Source organism: Orbicella franksi, chromosome 10 (assembly GCF_964199315.1).
Source record: "Orbicella franksi chromosome 10, jaOrbFran1.1, whole genome shotgun sequence".
Taxonomy (NCBI): domain Eukaryota; kingdom Metazoa; phylum Cnidaria; class Anthozoa; order Scleractinia; family Merulinidae; genus Orbicella; species Orbicella franksi.
This window is the reverse complement of record NC_138154.1, coordinates 9,277,380-9,301,866: the sequence shown is the minus strand read 5'-3', so window position 1 is coordinate 9,301,866 and position 24,487 is coordinate 9,277,380. Positions and strand designations below refer to the sequence as shown.

General features: G+C 39.0%; 4 protein-coding genes and 1 pseudogene across 4 annotated transcripts; all 5 read left to right on the top strand.

Annotated features, from left to right (window-relative positions):
- Nucleotides 1-347: 347 nt before the first annotated feature.
- Nucleotides 348-1,179, top strand: LOC145499922 (melanocortin receptor 5-like). Its single transcript, XM_081479437.1, has one exon. The coding sequence runs from the start codon at nt 348-350 to the stop codon at nt 1,137-1,139; it is 792 nt and encodes a 263-aa protein (XP_081335563.1). The 3' UTR covers nt 1,140-1,179.
- A 2,978-nt stretch (nt 1,180-4,157) lies between these two features.
- LOC145499868 (uncharacterized) lies at nt 4,158-4,950 on the top strand (annotated as a pseudogene).
- Nucleotides 4,951-10,101: 5,151 nt separating this feature from the next.
- LOC145501300 (melanocortin receptor 5-like) lies at nt 10,102-11,382 on the top strand. The gene has a single exon (XM_081480785.1). It carries the CDS (start codon nt 10,280-10,282, stop codon nt 11,060-11,062), a length of 783 nt encoding a protein of 260 aa, XP_081336911.1. The 5' UTR covers nt 10,102-10,279; the 3' UTR covers nt 11,063-11,382.
- Nucleotides 11,383-20,805: 9,423 nt separating this feature from the next.
- LOC145499786 (histamine H2 receptor-like) lies at nt 20,806-21,729 on the top strand. Its single transcript, XM_081479313.1, has one exon. It carries the CDS (start codon nt 20,806-20,808, stop codon nt 21,691-21,693), a length of 888 nt encoding a protein of 295 aa, XP_081335439.1. The 3' UTR covers nt 21,694-21,729.
- A 335-nt stretch (nt 21,730-22,064) lies between these two features.
- On the top strand, nt 22,065-23,138 carry LOC145501080 (uncharacterized). Its single transcript, XM_081480642.1, has one exon. The coding sequence runs from the start codon at nt 22,117-22,119 to the stop codon at nt 22,966-22,968; it is 852 nt and encodes a 283-aa protein (XP_081336768.1). The 5' UTR covers nt 22,065-22,116; the 3' UTR covers nt 22,969-23,138.
- Nucleotides 23,139-24,487: the final 1,349 nt, after the last annotated feature.

Below are 24,487 nucleotides of genomic sequence, written 5' to 3'. Positions count from 1 at the left end.
TTTCGTCCATCTGTTCATGGCTATATGGGCACATATTGTCACACAACGCTACTTTTTAACGAGCTTGTTTATCCAAGGCAAAACATTAACATGCGAGAAAAATATGTCTATGATACTGGCGTTCGTGTATATTATAATCATTTATTCTTAAATATTTACCGGAGCACAGGCATATAAAAACGTAATATTATTTATTAGATTTTTACGTTTGCTTTCTCTAAACTAGCAACGGGCTATACTAATGCACTTTATTTCATTATCATTCTTTTTTTTGAAATCACCCTAGCTGGGCTGGTAAAAATACGAGAACGCCATTGCAGAAAGAACGTTGAATCCGGGTTAACGAAATGACTACTGATGATTCTCCAGTCTGGTTTCCAGTCTTCATCACTGAATTTCTTGTGATATCGATTATCAATGCCATCACTATCATCGCCTTTGCAAGAATCCGCCACCTACGCAAGCGCAGTACGTACCTCATAATTAACCTGACTGTGGCCGATCTACTGGTGGGTGCCGTGACAGGACCACTGTTTGTGTGCCGCCAAAGAAAGGAAGACATGCTGCCACGCTTTATTATTAGGCCCATTGATCTCACCTTCCCAATAGCTTCCCAGGTCAATCTTTCCTTGTTATCCTCAGAGCGGCTACATGCAACGCTTTTTCCTTTCAGGCATTGCTTGATCACTAAACGGCTCTACATTAAAATCATTGTCGGTAGCTGGCTCATAATTTTCGCTATCGCCTTTGTCATGGCTAATTTATCAAAACAAGCATTTCAATACGCATGGGCATCATTTAGTGTTCTCACACTCCTTGTCCTTACAGTTTCATATATCATTATTATCGTAAATGTTCAAAGAAGTCCTTGTTCTCGACATCATGGTTCAATTCACACGGAAAGAAAACTGTCAGTAACATTATTCATAGTCACTGGAGTTTCCGTTCTCACCGTTTTACCCTGGGCTGTTTCCCATTCTATGCCAGTCGATCTACAGGAAGAATTGTCCGATGGGTCAAGGATTGAAATCCATCATGTGCTAACTGCAATCTATTTCGCGAGTTCCATTGTGAATCCTCTTGTGTATGCCATACGAATGCAGGAATTTAGAAAAGCTATAAGAAACCTTGTTTGTTGAAGTACGGAGCCCACCAGAGTGAGTCCTTTACAGCTTCAAACCATGCCGTAAACTGTAAACCACAGAAACGTTGAACTAAACACACATCACACAGACCATCGACGGCGTCAACTCTCAACTAAAGAGAAACAATTCCAGGAGAAGATGCAGCAGTAAAAACTGAGCTGAGAAAAATACCAAATCATTTTATCCATTTCTGCCTTACAGATGCAAAATGTCCAACACTGACATTTTTGGTATGTCAATAGTTTCCAGAATCTTACGTTCAAGTCACTAAGGCCCACGCACACCGAGCTACAAGACTTAAACATAGATAGAATACTGGCTAATTACACAAACAAGATATAAAATAAATAAAGTTAAATACTCGAATAGTTGAATAATTCGTATAGCTCGAATGTTAGACCTTTTCTTCTGATATCTAGTGAAACGTATTCCTATGTGCCACTTGGCCATACATTCTCTGTAATAACCTTCCCATAATGGTACATACTCGGTAATTAAACAAAAAATTTTTCTAGCTTGAGAATTAAAGGTATTGATCTGAACTTTAGCCCACATCATCTGTGTATCATTAACTTTAAAATAATTATTTGAGTTTGGGATTTGAATTACTTTTAAATGAGTAATTAACATTTCTTTTTAAGTGTCTCTATGCATAAATTGTTAAACAGTAAATAATTGCAGCATGTCTTTATGCGACACTTCGATAACTCAATTGGCACGACGCTGGAGTGCAGTTTTTGTCCACTGTCTTGCGGTAACTGGCTCAAATCCGTTACAAATATTTAATTTTCGTTTTTCTTATATTTTTGCTGAGGATGAACAGCGGCTAGGTATATCGTTTACCAAGACATCGCCGTAGTTTTGTTGCAATTTCCTTTGTTTATGAACAAAAACAAGACCTTTAAAGCTTGTAAATTTGCGTGAGTGGTGAAGGTACGCACGTATGTAGGGACGGACAGGCGTGAGGAATTATATAAACTCATCGCTTCTGCACCATCATTACGCTCATAAATCTGAATGATTTTAAATATACCACCAAAATCCGTCTGTGTTCACAGGCTAACCAAAATCACCTCTTACGAGATTTGTTTTCGTTCTCGGCGTGCTGAGATAAGTGGAAACAGATAGCTGGTCGACCGCAGGCATCAACTTTGTTATTTTAGTTAGCGGCGAAATTTGAATGATCCGCGAAGTGACGAAGATAATTCATCGTTTTTGTTCTTCCAAAGGCATCTTTTGAAGTGTTAATATAAGTATTTTCACCTTATTTTTATTGTTTACCATAGATTATTCTGTGTAAATGACTCCGTTTTTTTAACGAGCAAAACGCTATTTCTCCACGACTTCTATGTTATGCGACCGTTATTTCGGCTTTCCACCATTGCACAAAAAAGCCAACAAAGTGCTTCAAAGGTGACGTGTCCGTGCCTTTTATAGGATCGCTCCGTGTTTAAGACAGCGTAAGTGGCAATCCAAATACTCCTCTGTTAGGCATGTCAATGCAAGTCATGTGGCGCATGCTAAAACATACGTCTAACCCGTAAATTGAAATTTGACGACGGATGGTCAAATATTTGCATTTTTAACGTACTTTGAAAAGCTCTCGCGTAGCTCACAATCATTTGCCCAAAGAAATTTTTACAGGAATCTGTAGAGCATCCTTCTGCGATTCAACCACCGGAAGCTTAATCCCTTTGAAGGTTTCGCACATGGTGAAAATTAATTATATTCACGAAGTACTTTTAAGTGAATGAAATACATGTCTTCGAAATTTAATTATTTTGCACCCAAAAAGACAACGCAACATCCCCTAAAATCAACCCAGTACACATTTAAACATTGCACAAAAATATTTGAGTGTATTAAAGACGGAAGAATGATGTGGTTTTGCATGCAAGGCTCTCAAACTTGTTTAATAAAATGGTGCGTCAAATGACGATTTTAACGGAATTTGGTAATTTGCATATTTCTTTGAAATAAAAGGATATTTTGCCAAAAAAAATAACCAGTAGTTTTTGTCATGCCCTAGCCTATCTACCAAAAAAATATGAGCGAAATCGAATTTTCGACCCTTGCCGAGTTAGTTTCCATTTTTATGGACAGGGACTCTTAAGCACTAGCTTTTATGGTAATTGCATCCTATCACAAAAAGATTATTTACAACTCTGACGAACGTCCCTTTGTTATTCGGCACGAAAAGTAAATTTTTGCAGGTGCATAGTTTCTCTGGCTCACATCTCTCTCATAATCCATCATTCATTCCGTTGGAATATAAATTGTCTTTTCTAAAATCCACCTACACAACATTGCCTGTTATTGAACTTTTTATCCTTGTAAAATGCATCCCTTAGATCTAATTGCTGTCAAAGGGGCCAAATTTTCACCAGCCATTGTCGCACAAAATAAAATCCGACGCAAGTTCTTGCAAGATTTCCAACACTTTGCAAGACGAATGCACTTGAAATACGTTTCCCAGATTCAAAACAAAACCATTTACCCCTTCCACGTCAGATATACCTGGGATCTCTCAGTGCAGCAGTAGCTCTAGAAACCTACCTGAAGGAAGTTAAGAGGCATTGCCTTTATTGTTTTCTCCTGCGGAGAGAACGCCAGGATTGTTGGGTTTTGACTACCGCTCGTATTTCGGGCGCAGCTACCGTATGCAAGGAAACCGCTGACAAAAAGGTATAAGGGGAGCCATGGGGAACAAAAAACGAGCAAGCGATTTCTATCCAGGTCCTGTGTTTGACTTTGAAATTCTTTTGCAAGCTATTGTCCTCCAAAAACACTATGCACAACCTAAACGTGAGAAGAAAAATATTCATGTCCTAGAAAATTGTCCAACCACCACTCCCCTCCCCCGTCACTAAAAGAAATGTCCGTTCCTAAATTAAATCTATTATGTTGTCAAGTTTGTGTCCTCTAAATTACTAAATAATGTTAGCTATTTTTTAACCCTTAGCTGAAATGGAACAATTACAAGAAGAAGCCTATTAATCTTCGTTCAAAGAAATGACTGCTGAAGATTTTCCAAAAACAGAGGACACTAACTGGTTTCCAGTCGTCATCACTGAGTTTCATGTGATATCGATAATCAATGCCATCACAATTATCGCCTTTATAAAAAATCACCATCTACGCAAGCGCAGTACTTACCTCATAATGAACCTGACTGTGGCCGATCTACTGGTGGGTACCGTGATGGGACCACTCTTTTTGTACTTTGGACAGCAAGATTGCACCTGGTCAGGATTATTTATTTGCGTAAACCACGAAATGGGTTTATTTTAAAATTATCATCGCTAACTGGTTAATAAGTTTCTCTCTGGCCTTTGTCATGGTTAATTTAACACAAGAAGCCATACAGTACGCATGGACATCATTCAGTGTTGTCACTTTACTTGTCCTCACGGTCTCCTATATCATCATTTTCATAAATGTTCAAAGCAACCCTTATTCACAACATCATGGTTCAGTTGGCAAGGAAAGGAAACTGTCAGTAACATTATTCATAGTCACTGGAGTTTCCATTCTCACCATTCTTCCTATGGCTATCCTAAACTCCTTGCCAGAAGGCATAAAGCAAAAATGGCTCAATGCGTCAAGCGTCTATCTCCATAAAACTCTAGCTGTGATATATTTTGCTAATTCCATTGTGAATCCTCTTGTATACGCCATACGAATGCGGGAATTTAGAAAAGCGTTTGTAAACTTGGTATCACGACCGAGCCAAGCCGATAAGCGACAACAGGCGGGAGCCGAGCAGAAAAGATGTCATCGTTCACAAACTCAAACTGTGTTGTAAACTGCCAAAGATTCGAAAAGATCCTGGCGAGGTAGGTTACCGCACCCACGTTGATATTTAAAACTCGGTGAGAAAACTTATACCATTATCTCGTTCAGAAACGAATAACCATAATCTTGATGCGGAAATTACTGAATAGAAACTGTGCCCCTAGCTGGATTTTTTTTTTTTTTTTTTTTTTTTTTTTACAGTCTACGAATACATCATAGGAAAGGAATTTTTTAGTAGATAAATTTTATTTACTCAAGATGGCCTAGTAAGCTGCGCAGCCGGTCTCCAGCGGAAGACTACTGATAAATATACTATAATTTTCCCAAACTAGCTATAATAAAACAAATTTAAAACAGGGGATAGTACGATGGGTGAAAAGCAGATTTGCACGATAGTGTCATTTGACTACAACTACCAGAATTCATTTCGTTTTTCTTTTATTATTTAACTTTTGAGTCCCCAGTAGACAAATGACGCCATCATGCAAATCGCCTATTGTAATGGATTGTAGCCAGGTTGCCGTGCGTCTGTTCAATAATAGATCACTGATGGCGTCAAAATGTGGCAAAACCAAAAACGTGGCACACGAAGGGATAGCCGAGTGTGTCACTGATGTTCTTACCACATTTTGACGTCATCTGCGATCTATTACTGAACAGACGCACTGCAACATGGAATCTATTTGCTTTATACAACAAAGAAACAAACTACTACATAATAAAAGCCTTTTTCTTTCAAAATCTTTTAACATGGCTGCAAAGCCGGGCCTTTGCCCACTTTGACAAACACCAAAATAGCCATTTGACCTAATCTATTGTCTATACAAAAGAAAAAGAAATCTCATTGGTTGCTATATGTAACAAAGAATAGCGATTGGTTCAGGGAAATCACGCAACTGTCAATCGCTTCTCGTTGGATGAAAACTTACAGGAAAAGCAGAATTGAGCTGCGAAAACAACATATCTTATACAAAATTCTGGAAAACAGAAGTCAGTTTTTGCCATCAGAGCTTCCCTGTGAGCTAAAAAACCTGGACGTTGCCTTGAATATTGCAGGAGCTGAAAAATACGCTCGGAAAACTAACGGTTGCGGTCAACACTGGAGGCCATTCGATTTAATTTTTGAATAAAAGGAACGTTAGTGACGGTAGAAATTTGTTTCCTCTGTGGTTGGTGATTCTCAAATCACTTTGATATAGTGTCGATGACACTTTCTGGCTGCGATGCAGTTGGCCGTTAGCTGTAGTAAGCTATACTCTGCTCACTGCTGTGCCCTCAAAACGGACTGGAGCATTCGCGTTGAAAAGCATGGACTGTTCACAGCCGCTCTGTATTCACGCACGCTAAAGAAAAACCGAGCGAAGCGAGCGCGAGGCACGCGGGGGAGGGGCGGGGGTGGGGTTTGCGAGCGAAGCGAGCAAGAAGAATAGAGAGGCTGTAGACATCTTTGGCAAAAAGTGGACTTATTACGCTCCTCCCCTGTTATCGCCTTGTTGTTAACAGCTCCACCCATTGACAAATTTACTAAATCAGACCAGTAAAATTTGAGTGGTAAATTGCTTGTTTGATTGATTGCAAGTATCAGTTTGCAAACAACAACACGTACATGTGTTCGTGTGTCGAGAATGTCGTCTCAGATGACTTCTTCAACTCCAAGAAAAGCTGCTAAAAGGGGAGAAAGCCGAAATCAACCGGTCCTTCCAGTTTTTGTACGATATACGTTCTTTTGCTATTCGCTTCAGGGAATCTTGGCAAGACGTCTTACATATCTGCGAAGAATCTTTACCGAAGGCGTTACACGGTGTGGCATTTGTCAACTACAATGAAATTTCTCTTAACGGGATTCTCCATTTTGAATCACAGCACGTGTTAGTGATGACAACTGCTGCAAGCCGCAAAACGCGCCTGGACGCAATCATGATCAGCCGTTGTCAAGGTGATGACACTTTTTTTTGCCTTTCAACCAATGGGAATTTTCCGTTTATGGAGAAACGGAGAATTCACTTTTTCCAAAGATGTCTATTATTCTTCATCCCAACCCCCTACCCAGTCAAGTCTTCCGTTTTGCGCTGGCGTCCAGTTCTGTCACGATTCTATCCACGTGTTCAACGATCGAATAAACATACGAGAAAACAGAGGGCTGTGAACAGTCTAGGGAAAGCAAGGTTATGTCAGTGTTTATTTTAACTAATTTTAAGATGCGGTGTTGTGATGTTTCATTCCTGACATCAATCTGTGTCAACAATTATTTTGATATTGAGAAAAGATGAATTTTTAAAATAAATTAATCGCACAGACGTTTTGCTTATTGGGTTTGTAAAATTCGACACAACGTAATAGTCTCTTACCTTGAAGTAATTTCAAGACCGATTTTGTATTTGGTTTAGTCTTGCTCGACTGCCTACTGAGACTGCTCGACTATATTTTCTGAGACATTTTCTAAAAAAAGAAACGGCTTTTTCTTTCTTTTTTCTGCTTTTCGTATCTGTTTACAGCCTCGATATGACTATTTTTAGTCCTTGTCTTTCGCCTATTCACGTAAAATATTTTCTAAATTCTAAAAACTTTCCCCCACTTTAAAAAACAAAACGAAAATGTTTGTCATATTGGCGTCATTTATGCGTTTGTTGTCTAATAGATCATAGGTAAGAACCAATCAAAATGCGAGAATAATTTACTCAATATAATAATTTCCTTTCCTTTTTTAATCTGCAACTACGCCTGGCCTATGTCAATGTTACACAGTATTCGAGTAGCCCAAATACATGTGATTGGGTGATGTAAACTTGTTGCAGGTAGAAACTGGGAATTATTATCACTTTGTCGGGCATTGTGGCGCATTTTGCGGGCTAAAGTGGAGAATTTGGCGGGCTAAAATACATTTTAGAAATAAACTGTCAGTTTAACAATTGTACAATAAATTTCAACACTTAAAAATTTTTCTTTCATGTCTTCTACAAGTTTTGAAAACTCAAATGGCAAGATTTTGCAACTTCCTGCCAGTTTCGCTTGATGTATTGTGAATTTTCATTCAGGGAAAATAAAAGCCATTCAACTTGTAAACGCTCGCGTGATTGTTTACACTGTTTCGTTGTCATGTTTTTTAGCTTTTATTTTCTCAATGCCCTCCAAAGTGATTTAATAATATTAATAGAGTTCATGTTCTTGGGCATAAATATGTTTTGGGCTCTTCTCAGAGCTCATTTTAATCCTCGCCTAGTAGCTCGGTCGGGCCCAAAACATATTTATGCCCGCGAACATACATTCTATTGTTTTATTACAGTTAACAATATTGTAACATTATTATACGCACACCTTTTGTGTAAAAAAGTTAGAACGCCCAGCCTAAGTTATGGAATTCTTAAGAGATTATTGCTTTATTAATTACATTTTTTCTATTCAGTAACACCTTTTTTGACATTAATAAATCTAATTGTTTAACGAACTTTGTATTTTAGCTGCAATATATATATACCATACATTGTGATGTAAACGTTAGCTCATTATAATGATGATACATAAGTAAAAAAAATACGCAAAGGCTTGAAGGAAAAGTTTGGGAGAAGGAGAAGTTTGGAATTGAAGAACTCGAAAAACCTGTGGAAACACTCGCCTGCGGTTCGTGTTCCCACAGCATTTCTCGTTCTCCCAAACTTCTACTCGTGTTTCTATAACTCGATAGACTGACACGGCACATGTTTTCTATTTCTTAACGAAAACCGTTTTCTTTTTAACAACTGAATTTTCCACCACTGTCTCGCCCCTAGGCACCTTTGATGTCAATCGGTCAGGCCGGAAACAAAGGGCAGCGAAGGGGTTTGATGGATTTTTCAAGAATAACATGTCCACAATTCAATTGCGTCATGTTCGAACATTGGAAAACTATTGGGCACGAGACATCATGATTGTTGACAACTGCTCCATTCCTTTATCTATCCCATGACGTCATTATTGATTCTTTTATGACAGATCGCTGTCGAAACTGTGCGTCAGATAGCAAGCTGCAAATTTTGCAGATAGGTTCATTTTAAGCCAAGCAAATTTGAAAGGCTAAAAGTTGGCGAATTCGATAACATCACTTGATTCCCTGTTTAACGGACCGAATAAAACATCAAATTTGATTCTCAATCAACTGAATGTCGTCTGAGGCCTGAAACAAAAGCGGGAAACAGCAAAAAATTTGCCAACGTGAAGTTTTACCTGAAATTCTGGGGAAACTTGTGAAACCGGGTCTCAGCTTAGGAGGTAAGTAATTCTTTTATGATCAAGAAATCGAAAAACAAGAAAGTTTGAATTTTTTTAACCAGCAAAGGCCTGTAATCTTATGGGGCAAAAACACATCCAGCCCATCTGTCTCTTCTTCGTATGTCCGTTTTGACATAATGTCATGAATTCTAGGGGAAAATGAAAAATGAAATACTCGTAGTCGCTTCATGCTATAGAAACGGGATAAACTCCGGCCTGGTGGGCCACTTGGCCCTTATACAGACTTTACCTTACCTTATTTGCTGAATAGGCCATTCCGATATATTACAATTCTAAGTTGGCTCGGAGGCTTAGGGGAGCAAAACAAAAGAAATTAATTATTTATCCCTCATCCTCGATGCGAGTTCATTTGTTTTATTCCCCGAAGCCTCGTAACCAAGAGTTTTAATATATTGAAACTGGCCTATTATCAGGTATTTTTTCCTAACGAAATAAAAGCCAAAAACCTTAAATTTCGCAGAAACATTATCACGTAAATGGGCTTGCTGGTTAACAGAGTTTCCTTCTGAACTTAGAATCAATAATAGTGAAAGACAAATATTAAAAATTCAGAATAGACGACCAGCGAACACATCACGAGAAGCAATGAGAACGCTGAGGTGGACTTCTTTCTTATCGAAAAGAAACCCAACCATTTTTACATATATTAGTATAATATGATATTCCCGATCTAAAATAAGGTATTCTTCATCAGCACCATTTGAATATCAAATTAGCTGCACAAAATTTCGTCCATCTGTTCATGGCTATATGGGCACACATTGTCACACAACACTGCTTTTTAACGAGCTTGTTTATCCAAGGCAAAACATTAACATCCGAGAAAAATATGTTTATGATAACTGACGTCCGTGTATATTATAATCATTTATTCTTAAATATTTACCGGAACACAGGCATATAAAAAGCTACCATTATTTATTAGATCTTTACGTGTGATTTCTCTAAACTAGCATAGGGCTATACTAATGTACTTTATTTTATTACCATTCTTTTCTTGCAATCACCTTAGCTGGGCTGGAATAAATACGAGAACGCCATTGCGGAAACAGCGTTGAATCCGGATCAACGAAATGACTACTGATGATTCTCCAGCCTGGTTCCCAGTCTTCATCACTGAATTTCTTGTGATATCGATTATCAATGCCATCACTATCACTGCCTTTGCAAGAATCTGCCATCTACGCAAGCGCAGCATGTACCTTATAATAAACCTGACTGTGGCCGATCTACTGGTTGGTGCCGTGACAGGACCTTTGTTCTCTTTAAAACCACAAATAGAAAGCAATGTCCTCATACGGGGCATTACACTCACCTTCCCAATAGCTTCCCAGGTCAATCTTTCCTTGATATCCTTAGAGCGGCTACATGCCACACTTTTTCCTTTCAGGCATTGCCTGATTAAGAAACGGCTCTACTTTACAATCATCGTCGGTAGCTGGCTTATAATTTTCGCTATCGCCTTTGTCATGGCTAATTTATCAAAACAAGCATTTCGATACGCATGGGCATCATTTAGTGTTCTCACCCTCCTTGTCCTTACAGTTTCTTATGTCATTATTATCGTAAATGTTCCAAGAAGTCCTCATTCTCAACATCATGGTTCAATCCACACGGAAAGGAAACTGTCAGTAACATTATTCATAGTCACTGGAGTTTCCGTTCTCACCATTTTACCCTGGGCTGTTTTCCATTCTATGCCAGTCGATCTACAGGAAGAATTGTTCAATGCGTCAAGGATTGAAATCCATCTTGTGCTAGCTGCAATCTATTTCGCAAGTTCCATTGTGAATCCTCTTGTGTATGCCATACGAATGCGGGAATTTAGAAAAGCTATAAGAAACCTTGTTTGTTAAAGTACAGAGCCCACCAGAGTGAATCCTTTACAGCTTCAAACCATGCCGTAAACTGTAAACCACAGAAACGATGAACTAAACACACATCAAACAGACTATCGACGCCATCAACTCTCAACTAAAGAAAAACAATTCCAGGAAAAGACACAGCAATAAAAACTGAGCTGAGAAAAATACTAAAATACTTTATCCAGCTCCACTCCATAGATGGAAAATGTCCAACGCTGACATTTTTTGTATGTCAATAGTTCCCAGAATCTTACGTTCAAGTCACTAAGGCCCACGCACACCGAGCTACAAAACTTAAACATAGATATAATACTGGCTAATTACACAAACAAGATATAAAATATATAAAGTTAAATACTCCAATAGTTGAATAATTCGTATAGCTCGAATGTTAGACCTTTTCTGCTGATATTTAGTGAAACGTATTCCTATGTACCACCTGGCCATACATTTTCTGTAATAACGGTCCCATAATGGTACATACTCGGTAATTAAACAAATAATTTTTCTGGCTTGAGAATTAAAGCTATTAATCTGAAATTTAGCCGACATCATCTCTGTATCACTGACTTCAAAACCCATTTGGGTTTACGATTGAGTTATTTATATATGAGTAATTCGCACTTTTTTAAAGCGTCTGTATACATAAATTGTAGAACAGTTAATAATTGCAGCATGTCTTCATGCGACACTTCGATAGCTCAATTGGTAGGACGCTGGAGTGCAGTATTTGTCCACCGTCTTGCGATAATTGGTTCAAAATCAGTTACAAATGATAAATTTTCCTTTTTACTTTATTTTTGCTGAGGATGAACAGCGGATGTATGTATCGTTTACCAAGACAGCGCTGTAGTTTTCTAGCAATTTTCTGTGTTTATGAACAAGAACAAGGCTTATTAATTTGCGTAAGTGGTAAAGGTACGCACGTTCGTAGGGACGGACAGGCTTGGAACGGAAAATGACACGCCAACCAAAATATTTTAACTCCATGGACTACCAAATTTTCTAAGTATGGGATCCCGATGTGGCGCCTTCGAGGCGCAGGAGCTACGCTGTTAAGACAGCAAGAGTCGCAATCCAATACTCCAGTGTTCGGAATGTTAATGCTAACAATACACTTACATGAAAATATAATGCTTGAGAAAAGAAGAGTTTTAACCACAACGAAAACCGATTTCATTTTAACAGCTGAGTTTTCCGCTTCTGTCTCGTCCCCAGGGCCTTTGCATTTCATCACCCAGCGCGGGGCTTGATGTACTTTTCAAGAGTAACAGGCCCACAATTCAACTGCGTCACTGACTCGATCATTAGAAAAAAAATATTGGGTGCGAGACATTTTCCGCCCAAAATTATTGACAACTGGTTCCTCCCTTTATATATCTGTCCCATGACGTGATATTTGATTGTTTAATAGCAGGTCACTATTGAAATTGTGCCGTCAGGTAGCAAGCTGCAAATTTTGCGTAATGTATAACTTTAAGCCGAGTTAATTTCAAAGACTAAAATTTGGCGTCTTCGGTAATATCGGTTGATTCTCCGTTTAACAGCCTGAATAAAACGCGAAATTTGATGCAAATCATCTGATTGTCGTCTGAGGCCTGGAACCGAAGCGGGAAACAGCAAGCAATTTGCCAACATGAAGTTTCACCTCAAATGCTCGGCAAAATTATGAATCCGAGTCTCAGCCTAAGAGGCAAGTGATGTTTGCTATTAAGAAAATGAAAACAGAAAGGTTAGAAGTTTTTAACCAACAAAGTCGTGTTTGTAAGGAACAGAAACAAATTCAGCTCATCTGTCTCTTCTTCGTAAATCAGTTTTGACAGATTGTGCTAGATTCTAGTGCAAAAAACTGGAATATCGAAAAAATAGCTCTTAAAATACCACTTAAAATAGCTCTTAAAATTCAGTCACATAACAGAGGGATGCCATCTGTAGTAAAATTCATCTGACCCTTCCCAATAAAGGAATCATACAAATTTCTGTCAAAATGTGGCAGTTATAATTCACCTTTTGTGTCGTTTATATTCATTTCCTCTTAAAAAAGGAATATTTTTAAAGTCACTTAACTACTCATTGTTGATTCTTTTATGACAGATCGATATCGAAACTGTTCATCAGACAGCAAGCTGCAAATAGGCTCATTTTAGGCCAAGTTAATTTCAAAGGCTAAACGTTGGCGTATTCGACAATATCAGTTGATTCCCTGTTTAACGGACCGAATAAAACATCAAATTTGATTCTAAATCAGCTAAATGTCGTCTGATGCCTGAAACAAAAGCGGGGAGACAGAACAAATTTGCCAACGTGAAGTTTCACCTGAAATTCTGGGAAAACCCGCTGTGAAGCCGAGTCTCCGCTTAAGAGGTAACTACTGTTTTATGAACAAGAAAATGAAAAACAAGAAAGTTAGAATTTTCTTTAACCTACAAAGGCCTGTAATCTTATGGGGCAAAAACACATCCAGCCCAGCTGTCACTTCTTTGTATGTCAGTTTTGACATAACGTCGTGGATTCTAGGGGAAAATGGAAAAAATATTGCTCTTAAAATGAAAGGAACATAGCAAGGCGCTTTGACTCTTATGCAAGGAAATTTTGCATATGAGTCAAATTTAAGCCTTATTTGTAAAATGGTTGTGCTGATGATGCAACTGAATTTCCCGAAGACAAACCCCCAGAAAAAGCAAAAATATCTTTCAAGGGTAAGAGAAATGCCTTGCGAAAAAGGAAACAGTTCAGCACATCTGTGTCATGTTTTGGGTTATATGTTGGTCAGATTGTGGTAAATTTTAGTCGTAAAACTACAATCTTGCCAAACATAGCCCCTTAGATGACCGGGGATATTGAATGAATGGTGGTACTCATCTAGAACGTTGTCAAAACCGACTGTTTCATGGAATAGAGTCAGGTCGTCTGTACTACAAAAACATTTAATCCTTCAGATTGAACGCAAAACAGAATTGCTAAGCTAACTCCGCTTTACTCCTATCTATATTCGACCCATTCAAGATCATATAACACTAAAGTTTATTTCCAGCCTCGAAGAACTCTCCAGTAGATAACCTATTGTCGGTTTTACTCCGCTAGTGGATAAGCAACTTCTCGAGGGAAATAAGTATTTCCTGAATAGGCCAATTTCGATATATCCAAATTCTAACTTGGCTCTGAAGCTTAAGGGAACAAAACAAAAGAAATTAATTATTCATTCCTCATCCTCGATGCGAGTTCATTTATTTTATTCCCGTAGCCAAGTTAGAGTTTTAATATACTGAAATTGGCCTATTATCAGGTTTTTTTTTTCTAACGAAATAAAAAGTGAGGAACCCTACATTTCGGAGAACCATTATCACGTAAATGGGCTTCCTGGTTAACAAAGTTTCCTTCCGAAGTGGGGAATCAATAATAAGCTTCCTACAATAAAGCCTATGAAAGGCAAAACTTCCCGGATAGACACTCAGGGAACAGGTGACAGCAGCAATGAGAAGGGCGAGGTGACCGAGGTGGACTTCTTTCGTATCAAAAAGAAACACTTGCTCAACCATTTTTCCATATATTGGTAAAATTTGTTATTCCCAATCTGAAATAAGGTGTTATTCATCAGCACCATTGAGTATAAAGTGGTGTTCGTCAAATCAGCTGCGCAAAATTTCGTCCATCTGTTCATGGCTATATGGGCATAAATTGTCACACAACACTGCTCTTTAATGAGCTTGTTTATCCAAAGCGAAACATTATCATCCGAGTAAAATATGTCTATGACAACTGAAATCCGTGTATATTATAATCGTTTATTCTGAAATATTTAAGGGAGCACAGGCATATAAAAACGTAATATTATTTATTAGATTTTTACGTTTTCTTTCTCTAAACTAGCAACGGGCTATACTAATGTACTTTATTTCATTATCATTCTTGTTTTGAAATCACCTTAGCTGCGCTGGAATAAATACGAGAACGCCATTGCAGAAAGAACGTTGAATCCGGGCTAACGAAATGACTACCGATGATTCTCCAGTCTGGTTCCCAGTCTTCATCACTAAATTTCTTGTGATATCGATTATCAATGCCATCACTATCATCGCCTTTGCAAAACTCTGCCACCTACGCTAGCGCAGTACGTACCTTATAATTAACCTGACGGTGGCCGATCTACTGGTGGGTGCCACCAAAGAAAGGAAGACATGCTGCCACGCTTTATTATTAGGCCCATTGATCTCACCTTCCCAATAGCTTCCCAGGTCAATCTTTCCTTGATATCCTCAGAGCGGCTACATGCCACACTTTTTCCTTTCAGGTATTGCTTGATCACGAAACGGCTCTACTTTAAAATTATCGTCGGTAGTTAGCTTATGATTTTCGCTATCGCCTTTGTCATGGCTAATTTATCAAAACAAGCATTTCAACACGCATGGGCATCATTTAGTGATCTCACCCTCCTTGTCCTTACAGTTTCATATATCATTATTATCGTAAATGTTCAAAGAAGTCCTTGTTCTCAACATCATGGTCAAATTCACACGGGAAGGAACTGCCAACATTACGAGGTTACCAAGTCGATTTCAACGGTCGTTGGGTCGCGGATCAAACGACACGGAGCTCTTCCATAGTTTTATCGTTTCAATGGGGACACGAAGAGCCGCCTGGTGTCGCTCGCAGGGCTGCGATTGTGTGGCTAGAGGATTGATATGAAAGATCAACGTTTGCCCTTAAATTCTGCGGTGGATTTATGGCCGTGGGTACATTTTAGCCTGGGATTTTTGACTTCGTTCGGCAGGCTGTTCCGACTGAGGTATTTCGTCTTGTCCTCTCTTTATAAAGGGAAAATCGGAATTCAAAAAAGTCGCTTAAATCAAGTTCAATCGGTAAAATACCCACGCCAGGAGAAAACAGCACACGTCTGGAATAAGGTAAGCCATTTTTATTGAGAATTTTCACTTTTAACTACCTCCATGGATATCTTGTAGAAAATCCCATATAAACCCTTATAATTCGATGCCATATTGTGTTGCTTGTGTGGTTCATAGAGAGAGCTTGGGCTGCCTGTGGTTAGCGGCGAAATTTGAATGATCCGTGATGTGACGAAGATAATTCATCGTTCTTGTTCTTGCGAAGGCATCTTCTGAAGTGTTAATATAAGTTTTATTTTCATCTTATTTTTATTGTTTACCTTATATTTTTCTGTGTAACGAGTAAAACGCTATTTCTCCACCACTTCTATTTTATGCGACCGTTATTTCGGCTTTCCATCATTGCACAAAAAAGGCCAACAAAGTGCTTCAAAGGTGGCGTGTCCGTGCCTTGTAAAAAAAAATGGAAATGGAAATGTAATTTGTTTACCCACTGAGCACCAAGGAGTTCACAAGAACTCGTTCAGAAATGTCCGTCCATTCAAGGATCGAATTGGAATTTGAGAAATGTTGGCTTTTGAGGAGAGGGGAAAACTGGAGTACCCGGAGAAAAACCTCTCGGAGCAGAGAAGAGAACCAACAACAAACTCAACCCACATATGACGCCGGGTCCGTGAATTGAACCCGGGACACGTTGGTGGGAGGCGAGCACTCTCACCACTGCGCCATCCCTGCTCCCCTTTTATAGGATCGCTCCGTGTTTAAGACAGCGTAAGTGGCAATCCAAATACTCCTGTGTTAGGCATGTCAATGCTAACAATTCACTAACGTAAAAATAAAATGTTTGACAAAAGCGAGTTTTAACGACATCGAAAACGGTTTCTTTTCAAATTCTGAATTTTCCGCTTTCTCTCGTCCCCAGGCATCTTTGCAGTCAAACGGTCAGGCCGGACTCCAACATTAGAAAAACTATTGGGTACGAGACATTTTTCCGCTCATGATTATTGACAACTGATCCATCCCTTCATCTATCCCACGCCGTCATTATTAATTGTTTCATGACAGATCGCTAACGAAACTGCGCATAAGATAGCAAGCTGCAAATTTTGCATATAGGTTCATTTCAGGCCAAATTATTTTCAAAGACTCAAAGTTCGATAACATCAGTTGATTTCCTGTTTAACGGACCGAATAAAACACCAAATTTGATTCTAAATCAACTGAATGTCGTCTGAGGCCTGGACGAAAAGCGGGAAAAAGCAAGACATTTGCTAACGTAAATAACTGAACTGCTCGGGAAAGTCGTGAAGTCAAGTGTCAGCATAGGAGGTAAGTAATGTTTTCGATCAAGAAAATGAAAAAAATTTTTAACCAACAAATTCCTGTGTTCGTAAACTGTTCCTTGTAAGTCAGTTCCGATATGATGTGGCAAATTCTAGCGGGAAAATTAGCTATAGAATACCGAGACAAATAGCACTTAAAATGACGGGAAGATATCAAGGCGCAAATTCATCAAACCCTACCCGATAACGAAAACACACAGATGTCTATTAAAAAGTGGCAGTCATAATTCTGCTTTTGTGTCGTTTATATTAATTTTCTGTTTAAGAAAGGAATGTTTTAAAAAGTCACTAAAGGTGATTCCTCACATTTTCATTTCGCATCCTTACTGCGCATAATTTATGGCGTCATTAGCCCGCGTTCGTGTACGCGCACATTGAAAACATGGCGGATCTACCTTGATACTGAGTTCTGCAAGTTGAAAAATGGCTACAGCTCACTAACGACCTCGGGCACCCCGAATTTTTTTCCAGTCATTTTAATCAACTAATCATTAGCTTTGCGTGAGAAAAGACTGATCTAATGTCAATTGTTGAAAATTGAATAAATAAGGAAAATAGCAGCTGCACTGTAGTCTTTCCTATTTTCCAGTTTGGTGGGCGTGGCAAGCAATTTGGTTCCAATATTTTCACAAGGATTCAGCTGTCTGTCAAAATCAATTTTAAAAGTTCATTTGTGTCCGACACAAGTATTGACTGTAGATTAAGTCGTGTTTTCACTAGTCTGGGCTCACAAAGAGTTTACAATAACTTGGAATGCGTTCTTGTAATAAGTATTAAATAACGCCAAAATGAGACATTTTCAATCCCTCGCTGCCCCTTAACAAGCAAGGGCACCCCCGTTTTTCATTTTATAATTAAAGTTCTAATATGGTAAATATTCAGTGGACAAAGTTTGAACAAAAATCTATTGGCAGTTTTATTTCAGGGGAATTACCTTAACTGCACATGAACAAGCAAAACAGTTTTTCAGTTGAGCACTAGCTTTCATTGTAATTGCATCCTATCACAAAAGGATTACTTACAACGTTGACGAACGTCCCTTTGTTATTCGGTACGAAAAGTAAATTTTTGCAGGTGTGTGGTTTCTCCTGCTCACGTCTCTATCATAATCCATCATTTATTCCGTTAGAATATAGATTGTCTTTTCTAAAGTCCACTTACACATCATTGCCTGTCATTGAACTTTTTATCCTTGTAAAATGCATCCCTTAGATCTAATTGCTGCCAAAGGGGCAAAATTTTTACCAGCCATTGTCGCACAAAATAAAATCCGACGCAAGTTCTTGCAAGATTTCCAACACTTTGCAAGACGAATGCACTTGAAATACGTTTCCCAGGTTCAAAACAAAACCATTTACCCCTTCCACGTCAGATATACCTGGGATCTCTCAGTGCAAAGCAGTGGCTCTAGAAACCTACCTGAAGGAAGTTAAGAGGCATTGCCTTTATTTTTGTTGCCTGCGGAGAGAAGGACAGGATTCTTAGGTTTTGACTACCGCACGTATTGCGGGCGCAGCTGCCGTAAGCAAGGAAACTGCTGACAAAATGGGGCAAGGGGAGCCATGGGGAACAAAAATCAAGCAATGGATTTCTATCCAGGTCCTGTGTTTGACTTTGAAATTCTTTTGCAAGCTATTGTCCTCCAAAAAACTATGCACAATCTGAACGTGAGAAGAAAACTATTCATGCCCTAGAAAATTGTCCAACCACCATTCCCCTCCCCTCTCAATAAAGTAATGGTCCGTTCCTAAGAGCAGCTTCGCCTAAATATCAACTAGACTTGGAAATAGCGAAAAAATCGAATTTCTTCAAATTCGCGCAGAATAAAGCCCTATGAGCACTAGTTACAAAAATATTGTTTTAAGTTCGATAAATCAAAAATTTTTTTTTTTACGCAATTTTTTCGTCTCGATGCTCCAAATCGGCCAAAATCGATCGAAAATGAGCGGCATATTCGGGGGCTCGTAAACTCAAAAGTAAAAATCTTCATTACAAACTAATTACACGTCGTGTTTTTACTTCCTTTCTTGTCTATTTCGAACTAAATAGATCGCGATTTGATTAGAACTTAAATATTTGACGAATTTTTTAAGTTAACGACCCAAGACATCTTAACAAGAGGTCTACATTTGGCCTATTTTCAAATGCTAAAAAGGCGTTCTGGTACACGACTTTGCCCAAAACGACTAGTTTGGTCTGAAAGAGCATTGTTTCTTCTTCAAATTAGTGAAATAAAATTTTTGGGTAAATAAAATGGCGAGCGCTGAGATAGCGAACTAAATGCAACACTTCTTTCTGAAAACGTGACCTTTGACCCCAAGCGTAACGAAACCGATTACCGCAAGAAAACCCGGAAGAAACGCAAACGCTTCGTGATTTTGAAACGATTTCTAGTGATATCTCTCCGAAACCATGATTGCAAGAAACTATTTCCAGATATGAAATATTACAGGGTCAAAGAAGGAGCTAAAGGGCGCATTTTGACACAATATTTTTGTTTGCTGAGAATTGACTCAATGACCGTTAACGAATTCCAGTGAAATTTGCAACCTTTAAGTATGTTAGCCGATACTTGCCTAAATACTTATATTTATAGAAGAGTCGTCTTCTTGGATCAACCTTCAAAAGAAGCTGGATCCAGGTTTGGAAACCTCTAAAAGAAGAAATGGTTAATGTTCCGTGACCTGCCTGCTGCTATAAATTCCATGCCCATGCCGACCGCATGTTTGCCGTAGAACTAACTGAACTCCACTGACAGTTTCCATGGGCAACCCCAAAATAAACAATCCCCAAAAATGTAAAGTGAAATTGGCTGTCTTCATGAGCAGTTAGAAGCTAGAGTCAAGTTCCATTACCTTTTAAAAGTGCTTGATTCTACTTTGTTCACTCAGTAGCTACTGTCACGTTTGAATACTGCGTATTATCGGTCACGCCAAAACACTGCAGACCGTGCAGACTAATTAAGTTTCCCATACAAAGTCTTGTACGCGTTTGTCTATTGAATCAAAAGTCAAATACTGCATGCGCTTGTGTGGCCTGTAGATAAATGGAAACTGTCAGTGGAGTTCAGTTATAGTTTTACGACGAACATGCAGTTGGCATGTGCATGGAATTTATAGCAGCCGGAAGGTCACGGAACATTAACCATTTCTTCTTTTAGAGGTTTCCAAATCTGGGTCCGGCTTCTTTTGAAGGTTAATCCAAGAAGACTACCTTCTATAAATATAAGTATTCAGGTAAGTATCGGCTATCATACTTCAATTTTGCAAATTTCACTGGAATTCGTTAACGGTCATTGAGTCAATTCTCAGCAAACAAAAATATTGTGTCAAAATGCGCCCTTTGGCTCCTTCTTTGACCCTGTAATATTTCATATCTGGAAATAGTTTCTTACAATCATGGTTTCGGAGAGATATCACTAGAAATTTAAATCTATTAAATTAGAAGTTTGTGTCCTCTAAATTACTAAATAATGTTCGCTATTTTTTAATCCTTAGCTGAAATGGAACAATTACAAGAAGAAGCCTATTGACCTTCGTTCAAAGTAATGACTGTTGAAGATTTTCCAAAAAAAGAGGACCCTAACTGGTTTCCAGTCGTCATCACTGAGTTTGTTGTGATATCGATAATCAATGCCATCACAATTATCGCCTTTATAAAAAATCGCCACCTACGCAAGCGCAGTACTTACCTCATAATGAACCTGACTGTGGCCGATCTATTGGTGGGTGTCGTAACAGGACCAGTGATCTTGTACCTTGAACAGCAAGATTGCAGCTGGCCAAGATTAATTATTTGCGCCATAGGAAACTCTTTTCCAGTAGCTTCCCAGGTCAATCGTTCCTTGATATCCTTAGAGCGGCTACATGCAACACTTTTCCCTTTCAGGCATTGCTTGACCACGAAATGGGTTTACTTTAAAATTATCATCGCTAGCTGGTTAATAAGTTTCTCTCTGGCCTTTGTCATGGTTAATTTAACACAAGTAGCCATACAGTACGCATGGGCATCATTCAGTGATGTCACTTTACTCGTCCTCACGGTCTCTTATATCATCATTTTCATAAATGTTCAAAGCAACCCTTATTCACAACATCATGGTTCAGTTGGCAAGGAAAGGAAACTGTCAGTAACATTATTCATAGTCACTGGAGTTTCCATTCTCACCATTCTTCCTATGGCTATCCTAAACTCCTTGCCAGAAGGCATAAAGCAAAAATGGCTCAGTTCGTCAACCGTCGATCTCCAGAGTACTCTAGCTTTGATATATTTTGCTAATTCCATTGTGAATCCTCTTGTATATGCCATACGAATGCAGGAATTTAGAAAAGCGTTTGTAAACTTGGTATCACGACAGAGCCAAGCCGGTAAGCGTCAACAGGCGGAAGCCGAGCAGAAAAGATGTCATCGTTTACAGCCTCAAACTGTGTTGTAAACTGCCAAAGATTCGAAAAGATCCTGGAAAGGTAGTTACCCCACCCACGTTGATATTTAAAACTCGGTGAGAAAACTTATACCACTATCTCGTTTGGAAACGAACAGCCATAATCTTGATGCGGACATTACTGAATAGAAACTGTGTCCCTGGCTGGTTTTTTTTTTACAGTCTACAAACACATCACAGGAAAGGATTTTGTTAGTAGATAAATTTTATTTACATAAATTAAATAATTACTGGAGCAAAGACCTATAAAAAACTTAATTTATCAGATTGTCGTGATAGACTTCTCTAAACTCAGTAGAGACTGAATATACTTAAGCATTTTTATACCACAATTCTTTTTTAAACCGTTTTAGCTGGGCTGGAATAAATACGAGAACGCCATTGCAGAAAGAACGTTGAATCTCGTTTCAGGAGATGACCACTGATCAGGAAGATTCTGCAGTCTTGTTTCCAGTCTTCTTCACTGAATTTCTTGTGATATTGATAATCAATGTCATCGCTATCATCGCCTTTGCAAGAATCCGCCACCTACGCAAGCGCAATACGTACCTCATAATCTATTTCGCGAGACTGGTGGGTGCCGCGACGGGACCAATGTACGCTTACCAGGAAGATAAAGAAAGTAACGGTTTCACGTTGCCAGGATCTCTTGTTTGGGCTATAGAAATCACCTTCCCAATAGCTTCCCAGGTCAACATTTCCTTGATACCCTTAGAGCGGCTACATGCAACACTTTTTCCCTTCAGGCATTGCTTGATCACGAAACGGCTTTACTTTAAAATCATCGTCGGTAGCTGGCTGATAGTTTTCGCTATCGCCTTTGTCATGGCTAGCTTATCAGAATCATTTCAATACGCATGGGCATCATTTAGTGCTGTCACTTTACTTCTCCTAGCAGTCTGTTGTATCATTATCATTGTAAATGTTCAAAGAAGTCCAAATTCACAACATCATGGTTCAGTTCACACGGAAAGAAAACTATCAGTCACATTATTATTAGTGACTGGAGTTTCCGTTCTCACTATTTTGCCCTGTGCTGTTTACCATTCCATGCGAGGCGATCTACAAGAAGAATTGTCCGATTCGTCAAGGGTTGAAATCTCTGACATGCTAGCTATAATCTATTTCGCGAGTTCCATTGTAAATCCTCTCGTGTTTGCCATACGAATGCATGAGTTTAGAAAAGCCATAGGAAACCTTGTTTGTCAGGTTTGTAACAGAACGCAGGCCCGAGTGGATCCTTTACTGCCTCATACCGTGCCATAAACTATAAACCACGGAAACGATGAGCTAAAACCCACATTACCCAGACTATCGACACTATCAACTATCAACTAAAGAGAAACAATTCCAGGAGAAGACGCTGTAGTAAAAACTGAGCTAAGTACTGAAATAGCTAGCTATTCACAGCAGTCCCTTTCATGCTCATATAATTTTTGGGGAAACTTGGCGACCGCGTTCAAAGAGACCTAATGTGAAGACGAAAATAGGGGACTCGGTGAGGGAGGGAAAATAAAAACCAAAGAAAGAGAACTCGGCCAAAAGGATGGAAGGTATGAGCGTGAAAGGGAGTAGCACTCGTTAAGGATCTGGGCTAGAGAACGCTAGTCACTTGAAAGCTGTTGATAGGAATACACCAGGGAGTCGGATCTTATACTCGCTCTGCAAGGGACTGGTCCGAATAGCCAATTATTCACAGCAGTCCCTTTCATGCTCGCATAAGATTTGGAGAAAACTGACGACAGTGGAAAGTCACACGAAATGTGCAAACACACAACACCCATCTAAACAAACTCCATAACTTCAGACAAACCAATAAAAGCTCCACGACTCAAAGTCATTAAACAAGCCAAAACTAATTTTAGTCCAAAACTCAACAGGCCCTTATACATATATGTACTCCATGCCATTCGATATGAACGCAACAGTAAGGCAAAAGAAAATAGATAAAGGAGAACTAGGAAAACAATACCATGTGTACAAACCGAGGATAAGGAAATATTGACGAAATATAGGCTGCCATCCCTTGGGGGAACATACAGGAACAAAGAAACAATAAAACAAAAGGGCAAGGAAGACAAAAACACAAAGATACCCTCTCATGCAAGGGATGGTAGCCTGAGCGCCAGTAATCTGGCTAGGCACTAGCTATAGACACCCTTCCAGAAAAATAAAGGAAGGGAAACAGTAGAAACAAATTAGGAGAAGCAGCGAGATAGCGAGAGGTCAGGGTAAACAACAGGAAGACAAGCGAAACATATTAACTGGCGAAATGAACGGTAACCATTGGCGAGAAAAGCCGGCACAAAACAAAGCAAAAAACCTACAAGTGTAAGTTAGCTTGAGTGTCATCCTGAACAACAGCCTGGTTGACCTCAACGCCTTGAGCGGCCGGAGCTTGACCAACTTCATCCACCATAGTAGCAAGCTATTACAGCGAGGAAAGGATAAAGTGCTTCGAGCACGCTAGCTACGTAAAAGTGATATGAATACATTAGAGAGTCGGATCTCCTACTCGCTCTGTAAGGGACTGGTGCGAATACCGAAACAGTTTATCTACGTCTCTGCTCCTTAGATGGAAAATGTCGAACACTGACATTTTCGTATTTCAATAGTTTCCAGAATCTTACATACAAGTCAATAAGGCCCACATACCGAGCTACATGACTTAAACGTAAATACAATAATGACTAAATAAATAAACAGATGAATAACTAAACTAAGAAAGAAAATGATTACAGTTCACGTTAAAAAAAACACTACTTCTTTAATTAGGCACAGAGTC

What these genes read in the sequence shown, in the direction of transcription:
- LOC145501080 (XM_081480642.1), top strand. Translation starts at nt 22,117, where the DNA reads ATGACCACTGATCAGGAAGATTCTGCAGTCTTGTTTCCAGTCTTCTTC.
- LOC145501300 (XM_081480785.1), top strand. Translation starts at nt 10,280, where the DNA reads ATGACTACTGATGATTCTCCAGCCTGGTTCCCAGTCTTCATCACTGAA.
- LOC145499786 (XM_081479313.1), top strand. Translation starts at nt 20,806, where the DNA reads ATGACTGTTGAAGATTTTCCAAAAAAAGAGGACCCTAACTGGTTTCCA.
- LOC145499922 (XM_081479437.1), top strand. Translation starts at nt 348, where the DNA reads ATGACTACTGATGATTCTCCAGTCTGGTTTCCAGTCTTCATCACTGAA.